Below are 18,974 nucleotides of genomic sequence, written 5' to 3' on the forward strand. Positions count from 1 at the left end.
TGTGACACATTCACCGAATCCGATGTGAGATTCCGATCATGCACACACACGCATATATGTAGTATTTAACATATCATAAATAGAGAACCTGTAGTTAACAATTCGGGCTATTTGATTTAAAAAAGCTTTGATGTTTTAGAAATCTCATTGCCGCCTGTTTTAATTGAGCAATCAATATCGCACCACCGAAAACTAAATATGTCAATTTCGCTATCATTATGGAACTTCTAATTCCTTATCAAATCAATCATTAGTTGTTTGTAATTATATGAACCAATGCGATGCATCAATCGGCTGATCATTCTCATTTTATCGATTAATGTTATATATACGTGCGTTAGTCCAGTAATATGGTTTTCTAGTCGACACCCTCAACCGCTCGAAAATAAAACACATCGAATTCTCTAGTTTACTTTTTAAAAACTAAATTAAAGTCTGGAAAGAGTGGTCGGAATAGACGGTGTAAGTGGAGGCTTTTTTTGGAGTTGTGATGGATGGAATATATTTGCGTTCATGTGCAAATAGCTGGGGGTCCACTGTTAACGTATACAACGCAAACAACATTATTTGTTAAAAAGGTCAGAAGAAATTAGTCAAATGTGGCGCCCTGGCTATTTTTGTTGCCGTTTTGCACAATAATTGTTCACTGATTTAAAAACGTGCAATTCCCCTGCATCCAGCGTTATAAATAACACCACCAAAATGTATTATATACTCTCATTTATTATGCCATATATGTATATATATATTTATATTACACATTGTATACTTCAAGATAAACTTCGCATTATACATTCCGCCATGTATAACCACACCACACATACGGTTTAAAACATTTCCACATGTTCATGAAATAGTCGCTTGGATAGCACATATATTTCTCTCCATATAATAATCATGGATTTTAAAACGCTTCCAGTCTAGAGACTCACTGTTGAAATTCCTATAATGTTGGGAAGCCAGTTAATTACAGCAGCACCCCGCCAGTACTGCATCTTTGAAATACTCTGGAAGTACATCAAGGTGTTTTTGAAGGCTGGCCCTGTCATCTTCACTTGTATCACGTTGAATTGTAATTGCATTGGGTTGCCGCAATGCGGTAAGAATTTAATTGTAGACTTTTACACTAATGGAATTGTTCCTGTACTTGACCATTTTAGGTAACAATTTGAGTTTGCGCAAAATTAAAATGGGCGCCTATCTGAAATGTTTTTTGTGGATCTAGAGGAGACGTGACGCATGCCCTCAGTCGCTTGTGTTGGAGTCGAAAGCCTCAATTAGTCCCTCTAGCGAATGGATGAACCCGGACACGCTGCAGATAGAACCTATGACAAATATGGAGACATCGAAAAAGACATGATGCCACTGCAGTTTTCGCCACAAAAGTTTGAGATGGAAGAGGCTTGGGAGCAGAAAACAGAGGCCAGCACCCGTGAGGCTCCCAGTCAGCCCCATTAACAGGGCGAAATGGGGGATATACATGGCCATCAGCAACGTCAAGACCACGAGGATACACCGTAAAGCTAACCCCCATGATTTGAGTTTACCATCCATCCCATAGCAATTAGTAAACATTGCAATCCGCCCCTCTTGGTAAATGGACTTCTCTAAGACTTCTACAGCTGCGAAGAAGGGGAGAGGGTAGGAGAGCAAGGCTTTGGCCACCAGGAACACGTTGACCACGGCCCTGATAGTCGAGGGGAGATTGTCTGTAATTACCTCTTTTGTCGCATCTGCCCAGGTCAAGTACGCGACCAAGGCAAACAGTCCCTTTAGTATACACGCCGCTATATGAGTCCAGTTCATCATACTGTGGAATTCTTTGGGGCTTTTCATGTTGCCCTCTAGCGATGGCAGGAAGATCTGTGAGGTGTAGCTGAAAACGATAATGCCGATGGAAATTGGGAATTTTTTGACATCAATGTAGAATTTGACTTTATCCCAGGCCCAGTCACGGGCTCGAGACAGACAGTAGGCGATCACTAAGACGTTAATAACAAAATGTGCCAGAGTGCAGAGCAAGCTAAACTTGGACACCGCTTTGAGATTTCTCAGAAAAGCGCACGGTAATAACACTGCGGTGGCCACAATGGACCACGATTTCTGGGAGATGGGCAGATTGGGGAAACTGTTATACATCAGGTTGCCGCTTACAACCACGTACAAAACGCAGGTCATTATTAACTCAATGATTTGGGCTACATTCACCACCCTGCCGCCCAGCTTGGGGAAGCGAGGGGCGCAGCAGGCATTGGCAATGTCAACATAGGAGTCTCTTACTCTCACCAGCTGGCCGTCTTCGTTTTCCTCATACAGGCAAGCGATCAGGATCTTCCCCGTGTAGCAACACACAACAGCAGCGAAAATGATTAAAAATAGTCCGAGGTACCCTCCATGCAGGATGGCATAGGGCAAGCCCAGGACGAACATACCCTGAAAGACAGATACAACGCAACGTGGGCACACTGTTCTGCAAGTTTTCAGTAAAGCAGAAAGTATTAGTAAAGCGTGGAGAGGAACAGACATTGCAGTTGAAATGTGTATATAAGCAGCCATTTACATGCTGTGTTACAGGAGGCCCATAGCTAATAATTACCATTATAAAGGAGCTCATTCACTGCTTAACGTACAGACCATTTATCCTCACTCGCTAATTAAATACATATTGCTATTTTTTTTCATAACATTCATTAATCTGCAATTCGTTTCAATGTTAGGCGTGTTTACCGTTGGGTGCAATAAAACGCATCGTTTTATAAAGCTAAACTTAATCTCTGCTCCAATTACAAACTATTTTCAATTAAAATGACAAATAATCCATGTTCCTTCGGTTAGCAATAAAGAGATCTATACCCACACTAACTTTCTCTTTATTCCATCATTAATTCTGAGTCAAAAGTTGCCGCTCGCGGGGAGAGTGGGGAGGAGGGCGGGGAGGGAGGGGGTGGATTTAGATTTGGAAAGTAATGGTGAAAGGTGTTTGCTTTACCTGGATGGCGTTGGTCACATTCCAGCCCGCTTCCCAGGAGGTGATTTGCGGTTTGCCCTGAGCGGCGAGCTCGGCGCACGGCTCCGCGTCTTTGGGGGTTGCAGGGGGCAGCGCGGTACCGTCTCTCTGGTAGTGACTGTCTCCCTCAGCCCCTGTCTCTGCCTCTCCGGCCACCTCTTCGCTTTTCAAAATGTCCATCTGCAGACCCTGCCGATGCTCATAGTCCAGGTCGTCGCACTGTACGAAGCCAACGGCTTCCTCGTCAGTCGCCGCCTGAAAGCCCAACCTGGCGAACACGCCGCTAACTTTAGCCTGAGATTTGTTCGAGACGGAAGTGGCAACGTTTGAAAGCTTGCTTTTTATGAGGGTCGCCATTGCCACCTGGATCTTGGGATATTTCCCTTTGCAGAAAGGGGAGTAATTGAAATCTGCACAGAAAATCTTGGTGGAGAGAGTGGGGGTGGGGGGGGGGGGGTTAGGGGTGGGGGGTGGGGTGAAGGGGAACCCCAAACTGCTATCTCCAATTCTTACTGAAAGAGTACCTTTCTTTGCAGTCTTTTCCGTGGCTCATGACAGCTCCTCAAGTTGGGAGTCTATAACCTCTCCTTGTGCATCCTACACCGCTCTCCCCTTCACTGCAAGGTGAAAGCAGCCGAACGATGGAAAAAACGCCAGTCCTGCCTCGAAGCTCCCTTTTTCTCTCTCTCTCTCTGCGCAGGATTTTCGCCCAGTCTGAGCCGCTGAGGTCCCAGTTGGTTCCCGTCAGCCGGAATGATGCCAGTTCTCGCTGTGGAGCGCCTAAGGGGACGAATGAAAGGCGACGTGACACACAATTGACAAACGCAAGCCATTGCTTTGCCAACCACGTCTCCAAATCCAGCACGCTCATCCATTAACCAGAAAAGGTTGTCTGCATGCAGGTGGGAGGAGCGCCCGAACGCCGTCCTACCCACATTATTGCTGCCGTTTACCGCATCGCAAGAAAGAGCAGGCTTTACTGGCGCTGGCATTCAAATTTGAACAAACAACATTAAAGTATATAAAGTAATAAAAGTCACAGTGGAATGAAGGTCTCGCCCTGGAGTGGGGATTTTCTGAAACGCAAATCATATTGCCACAAAGGGACTTAGCGATCAAGACAACTAGTTTATGAATGAAACATACTTTCAATTGTTAATCCTCTGACAGAGAGGAGTCAGAAGTTGTACATGGACAGTGTCAGTCAGGGGAATATCCTACACACACACACACACGCTCCTTCCTAGAACTCCGGTCGGAGTCAGACAAATGTGTCCTATGGATGAAACATTCCGCCACTATTCACAGCCATCACTTACCCAAATCGGTTTTGGTTTTCCAGACAGACACATCGCGGGATGCGGGACCAAATTCGTTCTGCCGCCGGGACACAGAGACGCCGGGATCTCCTATCTGTGATCCATTTCGTTTTCCCAACCGGGAAATCGCCCCTCCAGACACTGAAATGCAATATTCACCTGTGACAATAAAATGCAGAATTGTGCAGAGTGGCGGTCACTGAGTGGAGTACTTTTCGATGTAGTATTTGCAGATTAATGATGGCATCTATCTCATTCCATTCAGAAATTCAGAGGAACAAGACAATTATTGTAAAGAGCCAAAACAAAACTAGAAAGGCATCTTCACCTAATAGCAAATGCATTTCACGCACATTTTTCAAATACACATTCCAAACAGTGCACCCCCCCCTCAATTAATGTCCAATAGTTAAGAGACTAAATGCCCCCACTTCTAAATTCAAATTGAAAAGTGACTAAGATTTGTCCCGTAATTAAAAAGAGCCGGCTGTTTAAAGGAGCCTTGTTTAATCGTAAATAAATTTCCGAATAAATGCCTTATTCTGATTTGGTTTCTCACTGAACTCTCACGAACAGCCGGTTCTTTGAGTTCTGCTGGCGATCGACGTTCCCGGAATTGCGAAGGCAAAGTTGCAAAATCTTACTCGCATTTGCCTATTTTAATGAAGCAGATTCCAGAACTCTCTCAAAAATGAACTCAATTCCTTTCTTTTAACTTTCTCCTCAGGGCGTTTTGAGTGGCTCCCGGGTTTGAGGAAGTCATTTTAAAAACCAGCCCCCTTTTCCTCGCATTTCTCCCAGGGACCGGCTGGAAATTGAAGGAGTGAGTTTGGTCCCAGTGATTAACTCACTTATATATTTACCAGTGCAATTCCCATTGTGCCAAGCAGGGCTCTAACGCTTTCCATTTGTCTTGCACAGGGATTAGTGGACGGATCCTCTTCGTTGGAAGATATTTGGCTATGCGCCATACCTACACCGTACGGGAAATATATATGAGCACGATATATTTATATATATATGGAACGATACAGTTGCAGCTCCCAAACCAGGACTAGGGGGAAACACTATGTTCACAGTTTGAATTCATGCTGCTTGATGCCGTGAACTGACTGACGATAGTTACTTTATCGACTATTCCACGTCTTTTTAATGAACCTCATAACCATTATTTCATGATTTTATTTTATATACAAATTATTTTTAATTTTGCCTTCCACACAGCCTTTGCATGTTCCCCTCTGCGGGCATCTTCTGTATTTTTGTTGGCAGCCGATTGAATAATGTAACTGAGATGTGGGTACTGGCTGCTGAGCCCAGGAGAGAGAGTCCTCTCCGGCTTTTACTTCAATTCTGATACATCCACCAAGTGCAGGACATGCGATCTTCTCACACCAGTAACAGCAACTGTGTGGCGTTTCCATTGCACCTGGATTTGCAGTGTTCAGATTTCAACACTGAATTTTTACCGATTCGGAACGGGCAAACACGCGATATATTCGGGAGCCAAAGGATATTCCCCTGTGAACTGAAGTGAGATTATGGGGTGATTTATAAACGGACGCACGATGGGGAAAGGGAAAAAGTGGTACACAATTCCAACGAATTCCTTCAGTCAAGAATGGTTCCTCCGTCCGTTCATTCAGGATCTGCAGAAATCTTAAAGGTGGAACAGACCAAATCCCGGCACTTATGGGAAACTGGAGAACTCATTGGAACTGGGCCACAGAATTTCAGTTACAACATGGGCTTTATCAGATATAAATTCACTGGGAAATCCTCGAACTTGTGTGGCATGTTTTCAATTGATTGTAATTAAAAGGTTACAAGTCAACACAATATACACGTTTAAGCGTCTGTTTAAATGTAAATCAAATTGTGACCATAGTGTCTGATTGAACAATGCAAAATGCAGATTGCATATTCGATGCTGGCGGGTAAATTGCATGCGCTTTAAGCGTTTCTTTAATTATATTTTTTAAAAAATCATTTTGCAGGAATATCGTTTCAACCTAGAAATGCCCCAAAAGTCAATGCTTCCATGAGCATGAAACGTTGGCCACACTCAACCGGCCCACGGCAATGACAGGATGACGATATCCCAGGATTTCTATTTGTGAAATGTTGCCCACCGTTGAAGTTAATGTATCCGAGTTCGTGCTCTTGGTGAAAAGGGTTGTAGAATTGCGGAGGTCGACTTTCCTGGACAGCTGGTCTGGTTTATACATGCAATCGGACAGTATGCAGCTTTATTAGACACGGCAGAATGAATCTGACTTTGGAAGGCGTTTCTTCCACGTCTACAGGACTTCACATCTATGAGCCACTTTTGGAATTGTAGTCGCTGGTGTTGTGTGGGGGAAACAGTGGCGGCAACTGAAGTGGGTTCGTAACGGGGAAAACATCGCCCCTTTTTGACACAAAACAAATTATTTCGGTATTACTGGGTTTTAACTCAGCTGTATGTGCAAAATAGAAGTGACCTTCGCTTCGTGCTACTTTAAAGTTGGTGCAAAGTGGCGTGGAATGGATTAACTGGAAAACCCTTGTTCAACCCATGAGTAAGGTTTTCATCCCATGATTATTGCAATAACACAGAGCGGGTAACTACAGCCAAGCGTATGTTTAACAATGAATGAAGTGCAGTGTAAAAGCACCTTCATGAGGTTTGTTGGCAGTTCACCTGAATGGCTCAGGGATAACTGGGATTCATATTCACTCGGCGTTGATATGTGCTTGTGTTAAAATAATATATTTGGAATATGCAAAACAGTTGTATATTTTATATATTTCTATAGGCTTCATAAAGGCCCAAAGATTCTTCTCTTAGTTAATCAGCAGGGACTCCATGACCAAATGGTCTCCTCCTGTGCCATAATGGTCCATGATCTGAATCGATTTTAATATGAGCAGTAGGGTAGTGGTAAAATTGACCAGCAATCCGGACGCCTGGACTGATGTTTTAGGGGAGTGAGTTCAAATCCCAGCATGGCAGCTGGTGAAATTTAAGGTCAATTAATTTACAAGCCAGTAATGATGGTCATAAAGCGACTGGAATATCATTAAAACCCATCTGGTTCAGTAATGTCTCTTGAGGAAAGAAAATTGAAGAGGCAGCGAAAGGCCTCCCTCAAGGATCAGCACTGGTCCCCTCTCTGTTCACCCTGTACAGAAATTACCTGCCAGCCACAGACATTCACAAGTTCACCTACTTACATGACATCTGTTGTCCTTACTAAGCGAGAGATTTCAAAGTAATTAACAATGCTCTTAATGCAAACTTCAGTAAACTCCCTGACGACTGTCAAAACAGCTGCTTCGAACCAAATAATACCAAAAGACTATCATCTGTCTACCACCTTGGCAATGCAAGAAATCACCAAGAACTTAACCTCTACCTAAACAGCAGCCGCATCAGACACCACCCTAGTCCTTCTCTCTTAGTGTCACTTCAAGCTGCACTTCCAGAAAGTCTCACCTAAACTCAAGACTCACAACAATCTCATCAGCAAACTAACAGGAACCTCTTGGGGAGCCAACACCAGAACTTTAATAACACGTTGGCTCTCTGCTATCGAGTAGCTGAGCACTGTGCTTATGTCTGGAAGAACTCTGCATTCTGCAAAATGCTAAATGTCCAGCTGAATGGGATCATGAAAAATGAAATGAAAAAAATGAAAATCACTTATTGCCACAAGTAGGCTTTAAATGAGGTTACTGTGAAAAGCCCCTAGTCGCCACATTCCGGTACCTGTTTGGGGAGGCTGGTACGGGAATTGAACCGTGCTGCTGGCCTGCTTTAAACACCAGCTATTTAGCCCAGTGTGCTAAACCAGCCCCTGAGGAACACATCAGGAGTAATATGGTCAACAAACACAAATTGGCTACCTGTGCTCAGCAACATTGTAGCGCCATGAATCTGTCGTGTATCTAGCACAGCATGATTTCAAAGAGTGTACAAAATTATGGATCTGCCAACGGCAGAAGACATCACCCACCCACCCAGCAAAAGCCTCACCTCAAGGTGGCCAATCTGGACCAACCTGCTTGGGCTAGGCAGTTCTGTTGTGGACCTGTGGTAGGACTTGTGGCACAACACCAACAACACAGCCCAGAATCAGCACTTGTTGATGATGTCACATTGTAAATGCCAGGCTTTGACCTCCCACGTGGTGAATGGGTCAAACTGAACTGGTTTCACACTGGAGTTGGGCCCTGCCAGAACAACCTCTTCCATTGGGGACAGCATGACTCATCCCTGTGGCAAAGTGCAAACCATGGTTATATAATTGACAAATGCCCCGACCTGTGCTTCAGGGTCGGTCTCACTGCCCTACACCCAGGCCGATCAGGTGGCTGCCAACTGGCTGAAGAATTTCAAATTTGACCTCTAGCTGTTCATCAGTGCATATGATAGTAGTAGTAGCGAGGGAAATGCTGCCATTACCCATTCTGGCCTACATGAAACTCCAGACCCACAGTGCTGTGGCTGAATGTTAATTGCCCTCTGAAATGGTTACTCTGTTGTGTCAAACCACTAGAGAAAATCAGCACTGTGAGCAAACTATATGGACTGCCAGGGTCCAAGAACACAGCTCACCACCTTCTCAACGGCAATTAGAGATGGGCAACAAATACTGGCCTTGCCAATGATATGTAAATCTAATGAATAATTTTTTTTTTTAACATTCAAATATTAAATAGATATGTGTAAAAACTTAATAGAGGCATACAAAATGATCAGGTGGTTGGATAGGGTGGACAGTGAGAGCCTTCTCCCGCGGATGGAAACGGCTGGCACGAGGGGACATAACTTTAAACTGGGCGGTAATAGATATAGGACAGAGGTCAGAGGTAGGTTCTTTACGCAAAGAGTAGTGAGGCCGTGGAATGCCCTACCTGCTACAGTAGTGAACTCGCCAACATTGAGGGCATTTAAAAGTTTATTGGATAAACATATGGATGATAATGGCATAGTGTAGGTTAGATGGCTTTTGTTTTGGTGCAACATCGTGGGCCGAAGGGCCTGTACTGCGCTGTATTGTTCTATGTTCTAGGTTCTAAGTACTCCGCAATCTCATCTTTAATAATAGACTCTAAAATCTTACCAATGACCAAAGTCAGGATAACCGACCTATAATTTCCCGTCTTCTACCTCCCTCCCTTCTTAAATAGAGGTATTACATTATCCATTTTCCAATGCTGTGGGACCCTCCCTGCCTCCTTTGATTCCTGAATGTTCACCACCAATGCCTCCACAGTCTCCTCAGCTTTCTCCTTCAGGACCCTGGGGGTTAGTCCATCCGGTCCGGGTGATTTATCCACCTTCAGACCTTTCAGTTTCCCCAGCACCTTCTTCTTAGTGATGGCCACTACACTTACCTCTGCACCCTGCTTCTCTTTTCTAAAAATAAATTTAGTATACCCAATTCATTTTTTCCAATTAAGGGGCAATTTAGTGTGGCCAATCCACCTAGCCTGCACATTTTTGAGATGTGGGGGCGAAACCTATGCAAACATGGGGAGAATGTGCAAACTCCACACGGACAGTGACCCAGAGCCGGGATCAAACCTGGGACCTCGGTGCCGTGAGGCTGCAGGGTTAACCCACTGCACTACCATGCTGCCCTGCACCCTGATTCTCTTGATGTTCTGGTGCCCCACTGGTGTCTTCCACTCTGAAGACTGATGCAAAGTATCTATTCAGTTCCTCGGCCATTTCTTTGTTCCCTATTACTACTTCTCCAGCCTCATTTTCCAGTGGTTCAGTGTCCATTCTTGCCTCTCTCTCACTGTTTACATCTATTAAAAAAAAAACCTGCAATCTTCTTTAATATTACTCATGAACTCATATTTTATCATCGGCCCCCTTATTGCTTTTCTAGTTGTGTTCTGCTCACTTTTAAAGACTTCTCAATCAAAGCTTTGACAAAGGGTCACCTGGACTCGAAATGTTAGCTCTATTCTCTCCCTACAGATGCTGCCAGACCTGTTGAGATTTACCAACACAATCCCGATGGTTGCCCTGCAGCAATTTTATGCTGGGAGCAGTTTTCATTGCTTTGAGGTGAGACTTCTGCCTCTTTCTTGGGAGGAAGTCCCACCTCAGAGAACTCAGTCAGATTGGCCAGCAGCTCTGTAGTCCCAGCAGCACCAGCCAGGAGTGGTAGTTACTGATGATACTATGAGCGGTCGCACCATGTGCTGGTAAGTCCTGCAGCTGGAGGTCACAGTGAGGTGTGTGAGGAATATGGGGGCCTGGTACACGAGGCCTGGGGGATAACTGAGTTGCCTCCAAAGGTCTCAGATGGCCTGCAAAGCAGCCTGACCAACACCCCGCCCCACCATTGCTCGGTAGCTCAACCTGCCAGACTTCCCACTTAGTGTGGGCGTTTCCCCACTGCTAGGTAATATGAAATGAAAATGAAATGAAAATCGCTTATTGTCACAAGTAGGATTCAAATGAAGTTACCTTGAAAAGCCCCTAGTCGCCACATTCCGGAGCCTGATCGGGAGGCTGGCACGGGAATTGAACCGTGCTGCTGGCCTGCCTCGGTCTGCTTTAAAAGCCAGCCATTTAGCCCAGTGTGCTAAACCAGCCCCTAATATAGTGGTCGAGGTGGGATGAGGCCCCTATGCGGCCATTAATAGGTCACATAAGGTCATCAATAGGCCGAAGAGCGTAATATTTTGGGTGACAGGTCGCAGGAAGACCACCCATTAGATTTCACATGCCTCCCTGCCTTCCAACCCATCGATGGGGGAAGTGTAAAATCCAACCCATTACTTAAAAAAAAAATTTGCAACATTAATTTCCTTGAGAGGAAAGATTCGCCACGTGTACAAATTTAATTTTTCAGACCAGAGACGTTGGTCAACAGTAATGATCACATATTACAACATCTTAAAACTCTTTTATTCCTCAACACAATAGCCTTAACTTTTCTAGCCATTGTTATTCTGGAACTAGTGGGTAGGCACCCTAAGCTCATGCCATACGTAGATTGAGGTGCCGCGTCTATTGGTGAAGAATGCAGCAGTGAACCCTATAGAGGAGGAGACTATTACTGACAGTAACTGCTTGCCTTCCGCCTTTAACTGTACATGCATTGGACTCCAGAGATTGCTGTCAGATTTACCTTGTCATAGCGGGGAGAGTGGATAGCCTCGCTGTTATTATGACATCAAAATCCAAGGCATTATTCTTGTTTATTTGTAACCTGATATTATAAATTCTGAGATTGTCTGTAATGCATTTCACAAATCTATGTTGCCGTATCAATAATTAGCTTGCAAATGGGAAGTAGTTATTTCTTTTCACCTATGACCTATGATTTCACCTATGACCTTATAGAGGTCTATAAAATAATGAGGGGCATAGATAAGGTAGATAGTCAACATCTTTTCCCAAAGGTAGGAGAGTCTAAAACTAGAGGGCATAGGTTTAAGGTGAGAGGGGAGAGAATCAGAAGGGCCCAGAGGGGCAATTTCTTCACTCAGAGGGTAGTGAGTGTCTGGAATGTGCTGCCAGAGGTAGTAGTAGAGGCGGGTACAATTGTGTCTTTTAAAAAGCATTTAGATAGTTACATGGGTAAGATGGGTAAGAGGGTTATGGGCCAAGTGCGGGCAACTGGGACTAGCTTAATGGTAAAAACTGGGCGGCATGGACTGGTTGGGCTGAAGGGCCTGTTTCCATGCTGTAAACTTCTATGATTCTATGATTCGATGATTGCATAATGTTAAGGAAAGACACAAAGAGACACCGTGTCCATATTTAGCTATGACATGAGCAGTTCACCTTCCTTCAACAAAAAAGACAAAAGTGTATTAATAGTGTGATAACGTGTGATTTTAGATGCCTGTTCCATGATTTTATACAATTAAAAGTGAATAATAATAAATCTGAGCAGAAGTCTACAATTTCAGGCCCCAAAGGGAAACATTGGAAGCATTATTCAGGGCAGTGAAAGAGCATGGTGTAGCTGTATGGGTATGTGCATTGCAATGGGAGTGGAGACAAACACAGTGCTGCAGTGCAGATTCTGCATTATTGCTGATTGTGCTTACCCAGGAAGTTAGCATTACACAACAAATTCTGGTATCTAGACAAGTTTTAGGAAGAAAGACTTGCACTTATATACTGCTTTTCACACTGTATCTCAAAGCAATTTGCAACCATTGAGGTGCCTTTGACGTTTAGTCACTGTTGTGATGTCAAAAATACTGCAGCCAATTTGTGCACAGATAACTCCCACAAATAGCAATGTAATAATGGCCAGATAATATGGCCTTTGATGTTGATTGAGGAATAAATATTGGGCAGCTCACCAGGAATAATACCTGTTCTTCTTCAAACCAGGACCATGGTAACTTTTACATTCACCTAAGTAGGCAGACTGGGATTTGGATTAACATCTAATTTGAAGACAGCACCTCCAACCGTGCAGCACTCCCTCTCTACTGCATTGGAGTGTCAGCCTCGATTTGTGTGCTCAAGATCTAGCGTGGGACTTTGACTCAGAATCTTGTGTTTCAAAGGTAAGAGGCTGCCCACTAAGACAAAACTGACACACAGAGAGAAAGTATGAGGTTCAGAATTATTAGATCAAGACGTGACAGTTCATTCATCAGGAATTGTAGCGGTAATCAACCATCCACACTCCACATTATCGAGGGAATTACTCATGTCCTCAAGTTTTATGTCAGAGATATCTTCCACAGTGACCATTACAGGAGCCAGACACTTTTTTTTAGCTTTTAGGTAAGCATATTGTTTTCCGCAGGAGTGAATAATGACAGACTGAAATGTGTAGCCAAAATAATTTGTTTTTTGACTAGTTGGTTACATTTCTGCAGGTTCGCTCTCTTATGTTGTGAATGTTTGCTTCATTTTCATGTGCCTAACCAGTATTTCTTTCGTCAAAGGAGTCACATGGGTGGAAAGCTGCACAGACAAATGGTCTTTGTAAAAATTGAATAGTCCATGTTGTTTCCTGTTTTCTTCTCTCCAAATAAGTTGAAAAGGGCAATGGCTATATACGAGGTTCAACCCCAATGCTTTCAAATCAGCAGAGATATTGTGCAGAAATGATGATAACACTAAGCTGTTGGCTGACAACATTATGATCTGCCATTAGCAAAATGAAATACCAATGCAGCTGGTTTTTTTACTTATTTTTGTAGGAAATAGCAGTGCATTTCTGGATGTTGAACCCCGCCAACCTTTTGAAACTAGATCAACTTAGGTCTGTATGTCTACAGAACCCAAAACAGACACTACATTTTATCATTTTCCTCCTGTACCCCATGGCTCCTCACCAACCTTCATAAGACCTTTGTATTCCTCCCCAGAACTTAAACCCATACTTTTTATCAACATCACTTGTTATCGATCCATAATTTGTATGTCTAGTGGTGCTAGCTTCAAATGGGGGTGGTAAGAGTTGGTGTTTTGTTGTGCGGTGCACTTCAGCCTTGGCTAGTGGGTCATTTGGTTCTCGTTGTCCTGTGAAGAGAGCAGAAAGATACTAAAATACTTGCGCATTTTGTATTGTATTGTTACAATCTGTTTTATGGACTTCTTAACAATCTGTATAGATGTTCTGATAAGACTTGCAAATATATATATCATTTACATGCTCTATATCCTCCTCTAATTTTCCTTATTGCAAACCCCTTCTAATCTTTCCCTTTGAAAAAATCTATTATATCTTTTTCAATTGCTTCAGGTTATGATTGATTGATTGATATTTATTGTCACGTGGACCAAAGTTCAGTGAAAAGTATTTTTATGTGGCCAAGGGAACGTACACAGTACGTACATAGTAGACAAAAGGATAATCGGCAGCGTACAGTGATAATGGTACATCCAGAAATAATGATTGGTTACAGTGCGAAACAAGGGCCAAACAAGAGCAGCATAGGGCACGGTGAATAGTGTTCTTACAGGAACAGATCAGTCCAAGGGAGAGTCGTTGAGGAGTCTGGTAGCGGTGGGGAAGAAGTTGTTCCTATGTTCTGGATGTGTGGGTCTTCAGACTTCTGAATCTTCTGCCTAATTGAAGGGTCTGGAAGAGGGCAAAGCCTGGGTGTGAGGGGTCTCTGACAATGCTGTCTGGCATGCATCGATTTGTCCCACACTACCATATCCTGTTACATGCCAGTTTTATCTTTAAATTCATGCTCCTGTGATTTGCTTCATGGAAATTCCTCTAACCAGTACATTCTCTTTCCCATCACGGCACATTTAATGTTATTTACCACATTATTTCCACTTTTGAATCTTTCTTGTTAAATTCTTACTCGTATTTCCCTGTGGCAATAAGGAACATTTTGTGTACATCTTTTACAACAACTACCTTTGATATTGATTGATTTGTCCCGTTTCCATAACACTCTATGCTCACTGACCTGCTCTGGTTCTCAGTTAAGCAACATCTGCATTTAATAAATCTTATCCTTGTTTTCAAATTCCTCCAAAGATTGTTCATCCCTATCTCTGTAATCTCCGAGAGCCCCACAATCCTCCAAGATATCTGCACTCCTCTAATTCTGGCCTCTTGAATATTTCAATCTTAACCATGGCCCTGAATTCTGGAACATTTTCCCCAAACCGCTTCACCAATCTACCTCTTGTCGCTCCTTTAATATGCTGCTTAAAACCTTCCAAAACATCTTCACCACTCTACTGCTCTTCCTTCCTTTGATAAGCTCCTTAGAACCTACCTCTTTGACCAAGATCTGTACAATGCCCGATTGAATCATAGAACCCCTACAGTGCAGAAGGTGCCCATTCAGCCCATCAAGTCTACACTGACTCTCTGAAAGAGCACCCTGCCTAGGCTCACTCCCCCACCCCATCCCTGTAACCCTTCACTCCACCTAATCTTTGGACACTAAGGGCTAATTTAGAATGGCAAATCCGCCTAACCTGCACATCTTTGTGCAGTGGGAGGAAATCCTAGAGACACAGGGAGAATATGCAAACGCGACACCGCTGGTCAGCCAAGGTTGGAATTGAACCCGGGTCCCTGGTGCTGCGAGGCAGCAATGTTAACCACTGCGCCGCTTCTAGAGTTCAGCATTAAATGTTGTTTTATAATGCTCATGTGAAGCACCTTGGACATTTTATTATCATAAAGATGCTATATGAACACAAACTTTGTTGTTGTATTCCAAATTTAGAGCAAAATCAGTGCTTTTTTATTATCTTCCTTAAATTGTATAATGTCCTTTAAGTCCCCAGGCAGACATCCAAATGGTTTACGTAGAATTCACTGTTTCAGATATCTTGCCAGACTTGACTGCTTCTATGCATATTTGGGGTGAGTTTGATTTATCAAAAATGAACTTGGACCACTCCAGGGCCTCACTGTTAATCTGCCTTATTTCACATTCAGACATGTGCATCAGAGATTTTCATCCACATTCGAATATCAACCTTTTCAATGAGCAGACTAGAAAGCTTAAGGAATTCAATTGCTGTCTTCATTCTCTGCAATGTATGAATCAGCATAGACTGGATCTAATAATTAACTTTAAAGTATGGTAAATAACTTTCTAGGGAGTACGTAAGTGTCAGCTACATTTCCTTTGTCTTAAGAAAGTGGAAATATCACATCCATCAAACATACAGGTTAAAACAGTGCTCCATATTTATTCACGATTAAAATAATATACTGAAGCTTATAAATTGATTGCATAAAAATGTATCCATGGTTTTGATAGTCCCACTCAGCATTTCTTGGAAACAGCATGTTTATAGAGTTATAGAACATGCAGAGACATGGCATAGATACTGAGGACCACAAGAAAGTTTTGGGATTGTGATAATTTGTTTTGTTTTGAAATTCATATGATTTCTTCACAATAGTCAAGCAATCAAAATGTTAACAATCTTCACGCCTTGACAAATTAGTGAAAGCTTGTAGCTGTTGCCGTCTTGGTAACAGAATAGCCTATTTAGTTTGCCACTTTACAGTAACTGTAAATGACACTTATTTTCTGGCAAAGTGCCGTATTCCCTTGCCACTTCAGTACCTCATCCCAAATGATTTTCCACAGAAATGCATTTATCTCTTTGCAACAGATGATTCCCAGGCTCCCATTTTTAAAGGAAATTAATCTTCATTTAGATATGTCCCACTTATTTGATGAAAATTACCTGAGAAAATAGAACTTATGAAATTTGATAATAATCTCTAATGTAAAATCATATCAGAATTCCGAATGCTTGCATTTTTCGGTAATTGGCAAGGTAGAAAATTGAGCACAAAATCAAAATTTACAGCCAACACAACTAAATATTTGAGCATGCTATAGTTTTGTTTTGTTGAACTAACATATTTCTAGAACAGTTAGTCCATGAACCAATTGTTTTGCTACAGTTAACTGACTTAAATGAGTGCCTACTTAAAACACTCTTGTACAGGCTCTTCATTGACTTGTTCTCTGGAAAAACTGAATTCCCTTAAGGTACACATGCATACATGCATATGGATACATGCACACAACAATTCTTAAGCGGGTCCAGATTACATTTTTACATTTTATGACACCTTTGCACAATTTAATATTAAATAACATGAAAACCAAGTTCAAAAATTCCTAGATGGGTCAACCAAACCTTTTGAAGTTGACAACGTGCTTGTTGGTCATGCAAAAGTGGCCAAGAAACTGATCTGGTGAGATATAAGCTGCTCTAGATGGTTTCACGTTGGTTGACATAATTTGATTTGATGTCCTCAGTTCATATGTGATTTATATTGAATTAACTATCGAATCACTTTTCATGAACACAAATCATTGTGTAAGTCTCCTGGAAGTAATGGCAAACTGCAAGAGTTTCTTCTAGACTTAATGAATGCACCTCGCTGTTAAGATGCAATGATCGCCATTCAACATGTGTTAAGTTTTAGATTTTAATGATGCTTTGCCAACTGCAATGCACTGGAAATTGTGGGTAGACAGGTGAAAATTGAGTCTTCCATTTGACTTCAACATTAATGCAAAGGCTGGAAACAGTTAACTTCAACTGAACGCACGGGAAATATTCAACAGCTTGGGGAGCAAGGATGAACAGATAAATAGTGTTAACAGAGTTTTGGGTTGGTAGGCTGTCATTTTCACTTTCTGTGTCTCAATTTCCCAGTAAAGTATTTAAGTATTTCATTTCTATCTCATTGATTTGTGAAAATTTGGGACGTTTTTGTTTTATTCTGAGTAAATTTATCATTGTAGTTATAGTTTATATTAGCGTTCCATCATGGTTTAAGTGTTCTAAATACTGGCTGTGTGTGTGGTCAGAGTTTCCTCATTGAATGTTCTTCACCACAATTTAATATTTTGGGAGGAGCTTTCCTTTTGCGCTGATATCCAAAATAAAGATTGAGTGCAGGTGAGGATATGATTATTTTTCTTGCAAGATTTACAGTGTTATGGATTTGCCCTGCATTAAAATCTAACAGATAACAGTTCAGCAACTCAATTGTATTGGAATGTTCTTCACTGCTCCCAATAGGATATCTTCAATGGTGCAGTGATGTCTCAATCAGGTAAGATAAATTCAAAAATAGGTATCTCAAAGGAACAAAAAAAATTAAACTTGAGCAGGAAATATTATTCATCATATTATCTGTAAAAGCTTTTGTTAATCCAGTTTTGCTTAAATCTTGTCAAATTATTTACCCAGTAACTAAACTTGCTCAAAATACAGGTAACTGTACTAGGACATGTGTGAACGTTAATGTAAATCTGTCGTTACCTGTCCTTAAGATACTTAATTGGAAGTAAAATGTGTAAAATAAAAAGGTACTATCAGCTGCTTTACAATCTGGCTGAAAGCACTGAAAACTCCGACATAAAACCAAACTTTATTCTTCACATGGGGTTGTAGCCCCTCGTTTAAATGTCTGCCTCCCTCATTTTGGAAACAAACATTCTCAATCTAAACATCTGAGAGTAATTTATCAAGGCAATGCGATAACTTGATGTTGCGCATTGTTCAAAGAGTGCACCCCACTCAGATTCCAATAAAATCATTTATTCTTTTAACTATTTTACGAAACAGCATCAGTTCTAAAACACTTCAAAAACAAAAACATCTTGTTTTCTATAGCGACATCCTAAATTAACCCAAAATAGTGTCGTTTTTCTATTTTGCTACACACAGCGACCCGAGCAGCCCTGACCTGTCCAATGCTAATCCATAATCACTGCGCCCTACAGACAATAAGAGACCATTTGTTTCAAACTCGTCACTCTTACCGATCTACATAATGGTCATTTTTGTTTTGACTGGAACTGGTCCATAAACGTGAGGTAAATGAAGCGGTCAAATGATGAGGAATCGAGCGCTGAGTCTTGTCGGCTCGTCGCTGTTTTCAGGATGATTTGGCAAGATGATTTTTAATTCAATGCAAACGTCGAGTGGTCAAATTTTAATATTACTCGGTCACGCCTACTTGCAGTGTTTCAATTTAAATTGCCTTTATTTCACCCCCCCCCCCCCCCCCACACCCTTCAACCCGTTTTAACTGTGACTGTCAGTCACTGTTCCAAGCTGGATAAGCCACTGCAGGATTTGAGAAGCACATTTGGATTGTCTGTGTGTCGTCTCGTCTGTAGATCTACACGGGACCAGAGACAGA

The 18,974-nt window shown here is 42.2% G+C and overlaps 1 protein-coding gene and 1 long non-coding RNA gene across 4 annotated transcripts; one reads left to right on the forward strand and one right to left on the reverse strand.

Annotated features, from left to right (window-relative positions):
* Positions 1–705: 705 nt before the first annotated feature.
* slc32a1 (solute carrier family 32 member 1) lies at positions 706–18,678 on the reverse strand. 3 transcript variants are annotated; one of them, XM_072515016.1, is made up of 4 exons: positions 18,592–18,678; positions 4,327–4,485; positions 2,990–3,787; positions 706–2,433 (listed from the first exon to the last, which is right to left on the reverse strand). In XM_072515016.1, the coding sequence occupies exons 3-4, from the start codon at positions 3,362–3,364 to the stop codon at positions 1,246–1,248; spliced, it is 1,563 nt and encodes a 520-aa protein (XP_072371117.1). In that variant the 5' UTR covers positions 3,365–3,787; positions 4,327–4,485; positions 18,592–18,678; the 3' UTR covers positions 706–1,245. The 3 variants fall into 3 exon arrangements, with proteins under 3 accessions (XP_072371117.1, XP_072371115.1, XP_072371116.1); XM_072515014.1 differs by lacking the exon at positions 18,592–18,678 and adding an exon at positions 5,190–5,303; XM_072515015.1 differs by lacking the exon at positions 18,592–18,678 and adding an exon at positions 4,971–5,123.
* On the forward strand, positions 5,063–6,165 carry LOC140428489 (uncharacterized). The gene is made up of 2 exons (XR_011948795.1): positions 5,063–5,149; positions 5,248–6,165. It is a non-coding gene; the product is annotated as an uncharacterized lncRNA (long non-coding RNA).
* Positions 18,679–18,974: the final 296 nt, after the last annotated feature.

Source organism: Scyliorhinus torazame, chromosome 8 (assembly GCF_047496885.1).
Source record: "Scyliorhinus torazame isolate Kashiwa2021f chromosome 8, sScyTor2.1, whole genome shotgun sequence".
Classification (NCBI taxonomy): Eukaryota; Metazoa; Chordata; class Chondrichthyes; order Carcharhiniformes; family Scyliorhinidae; genus Scyliorhinus; species Scyliorhinus torazame.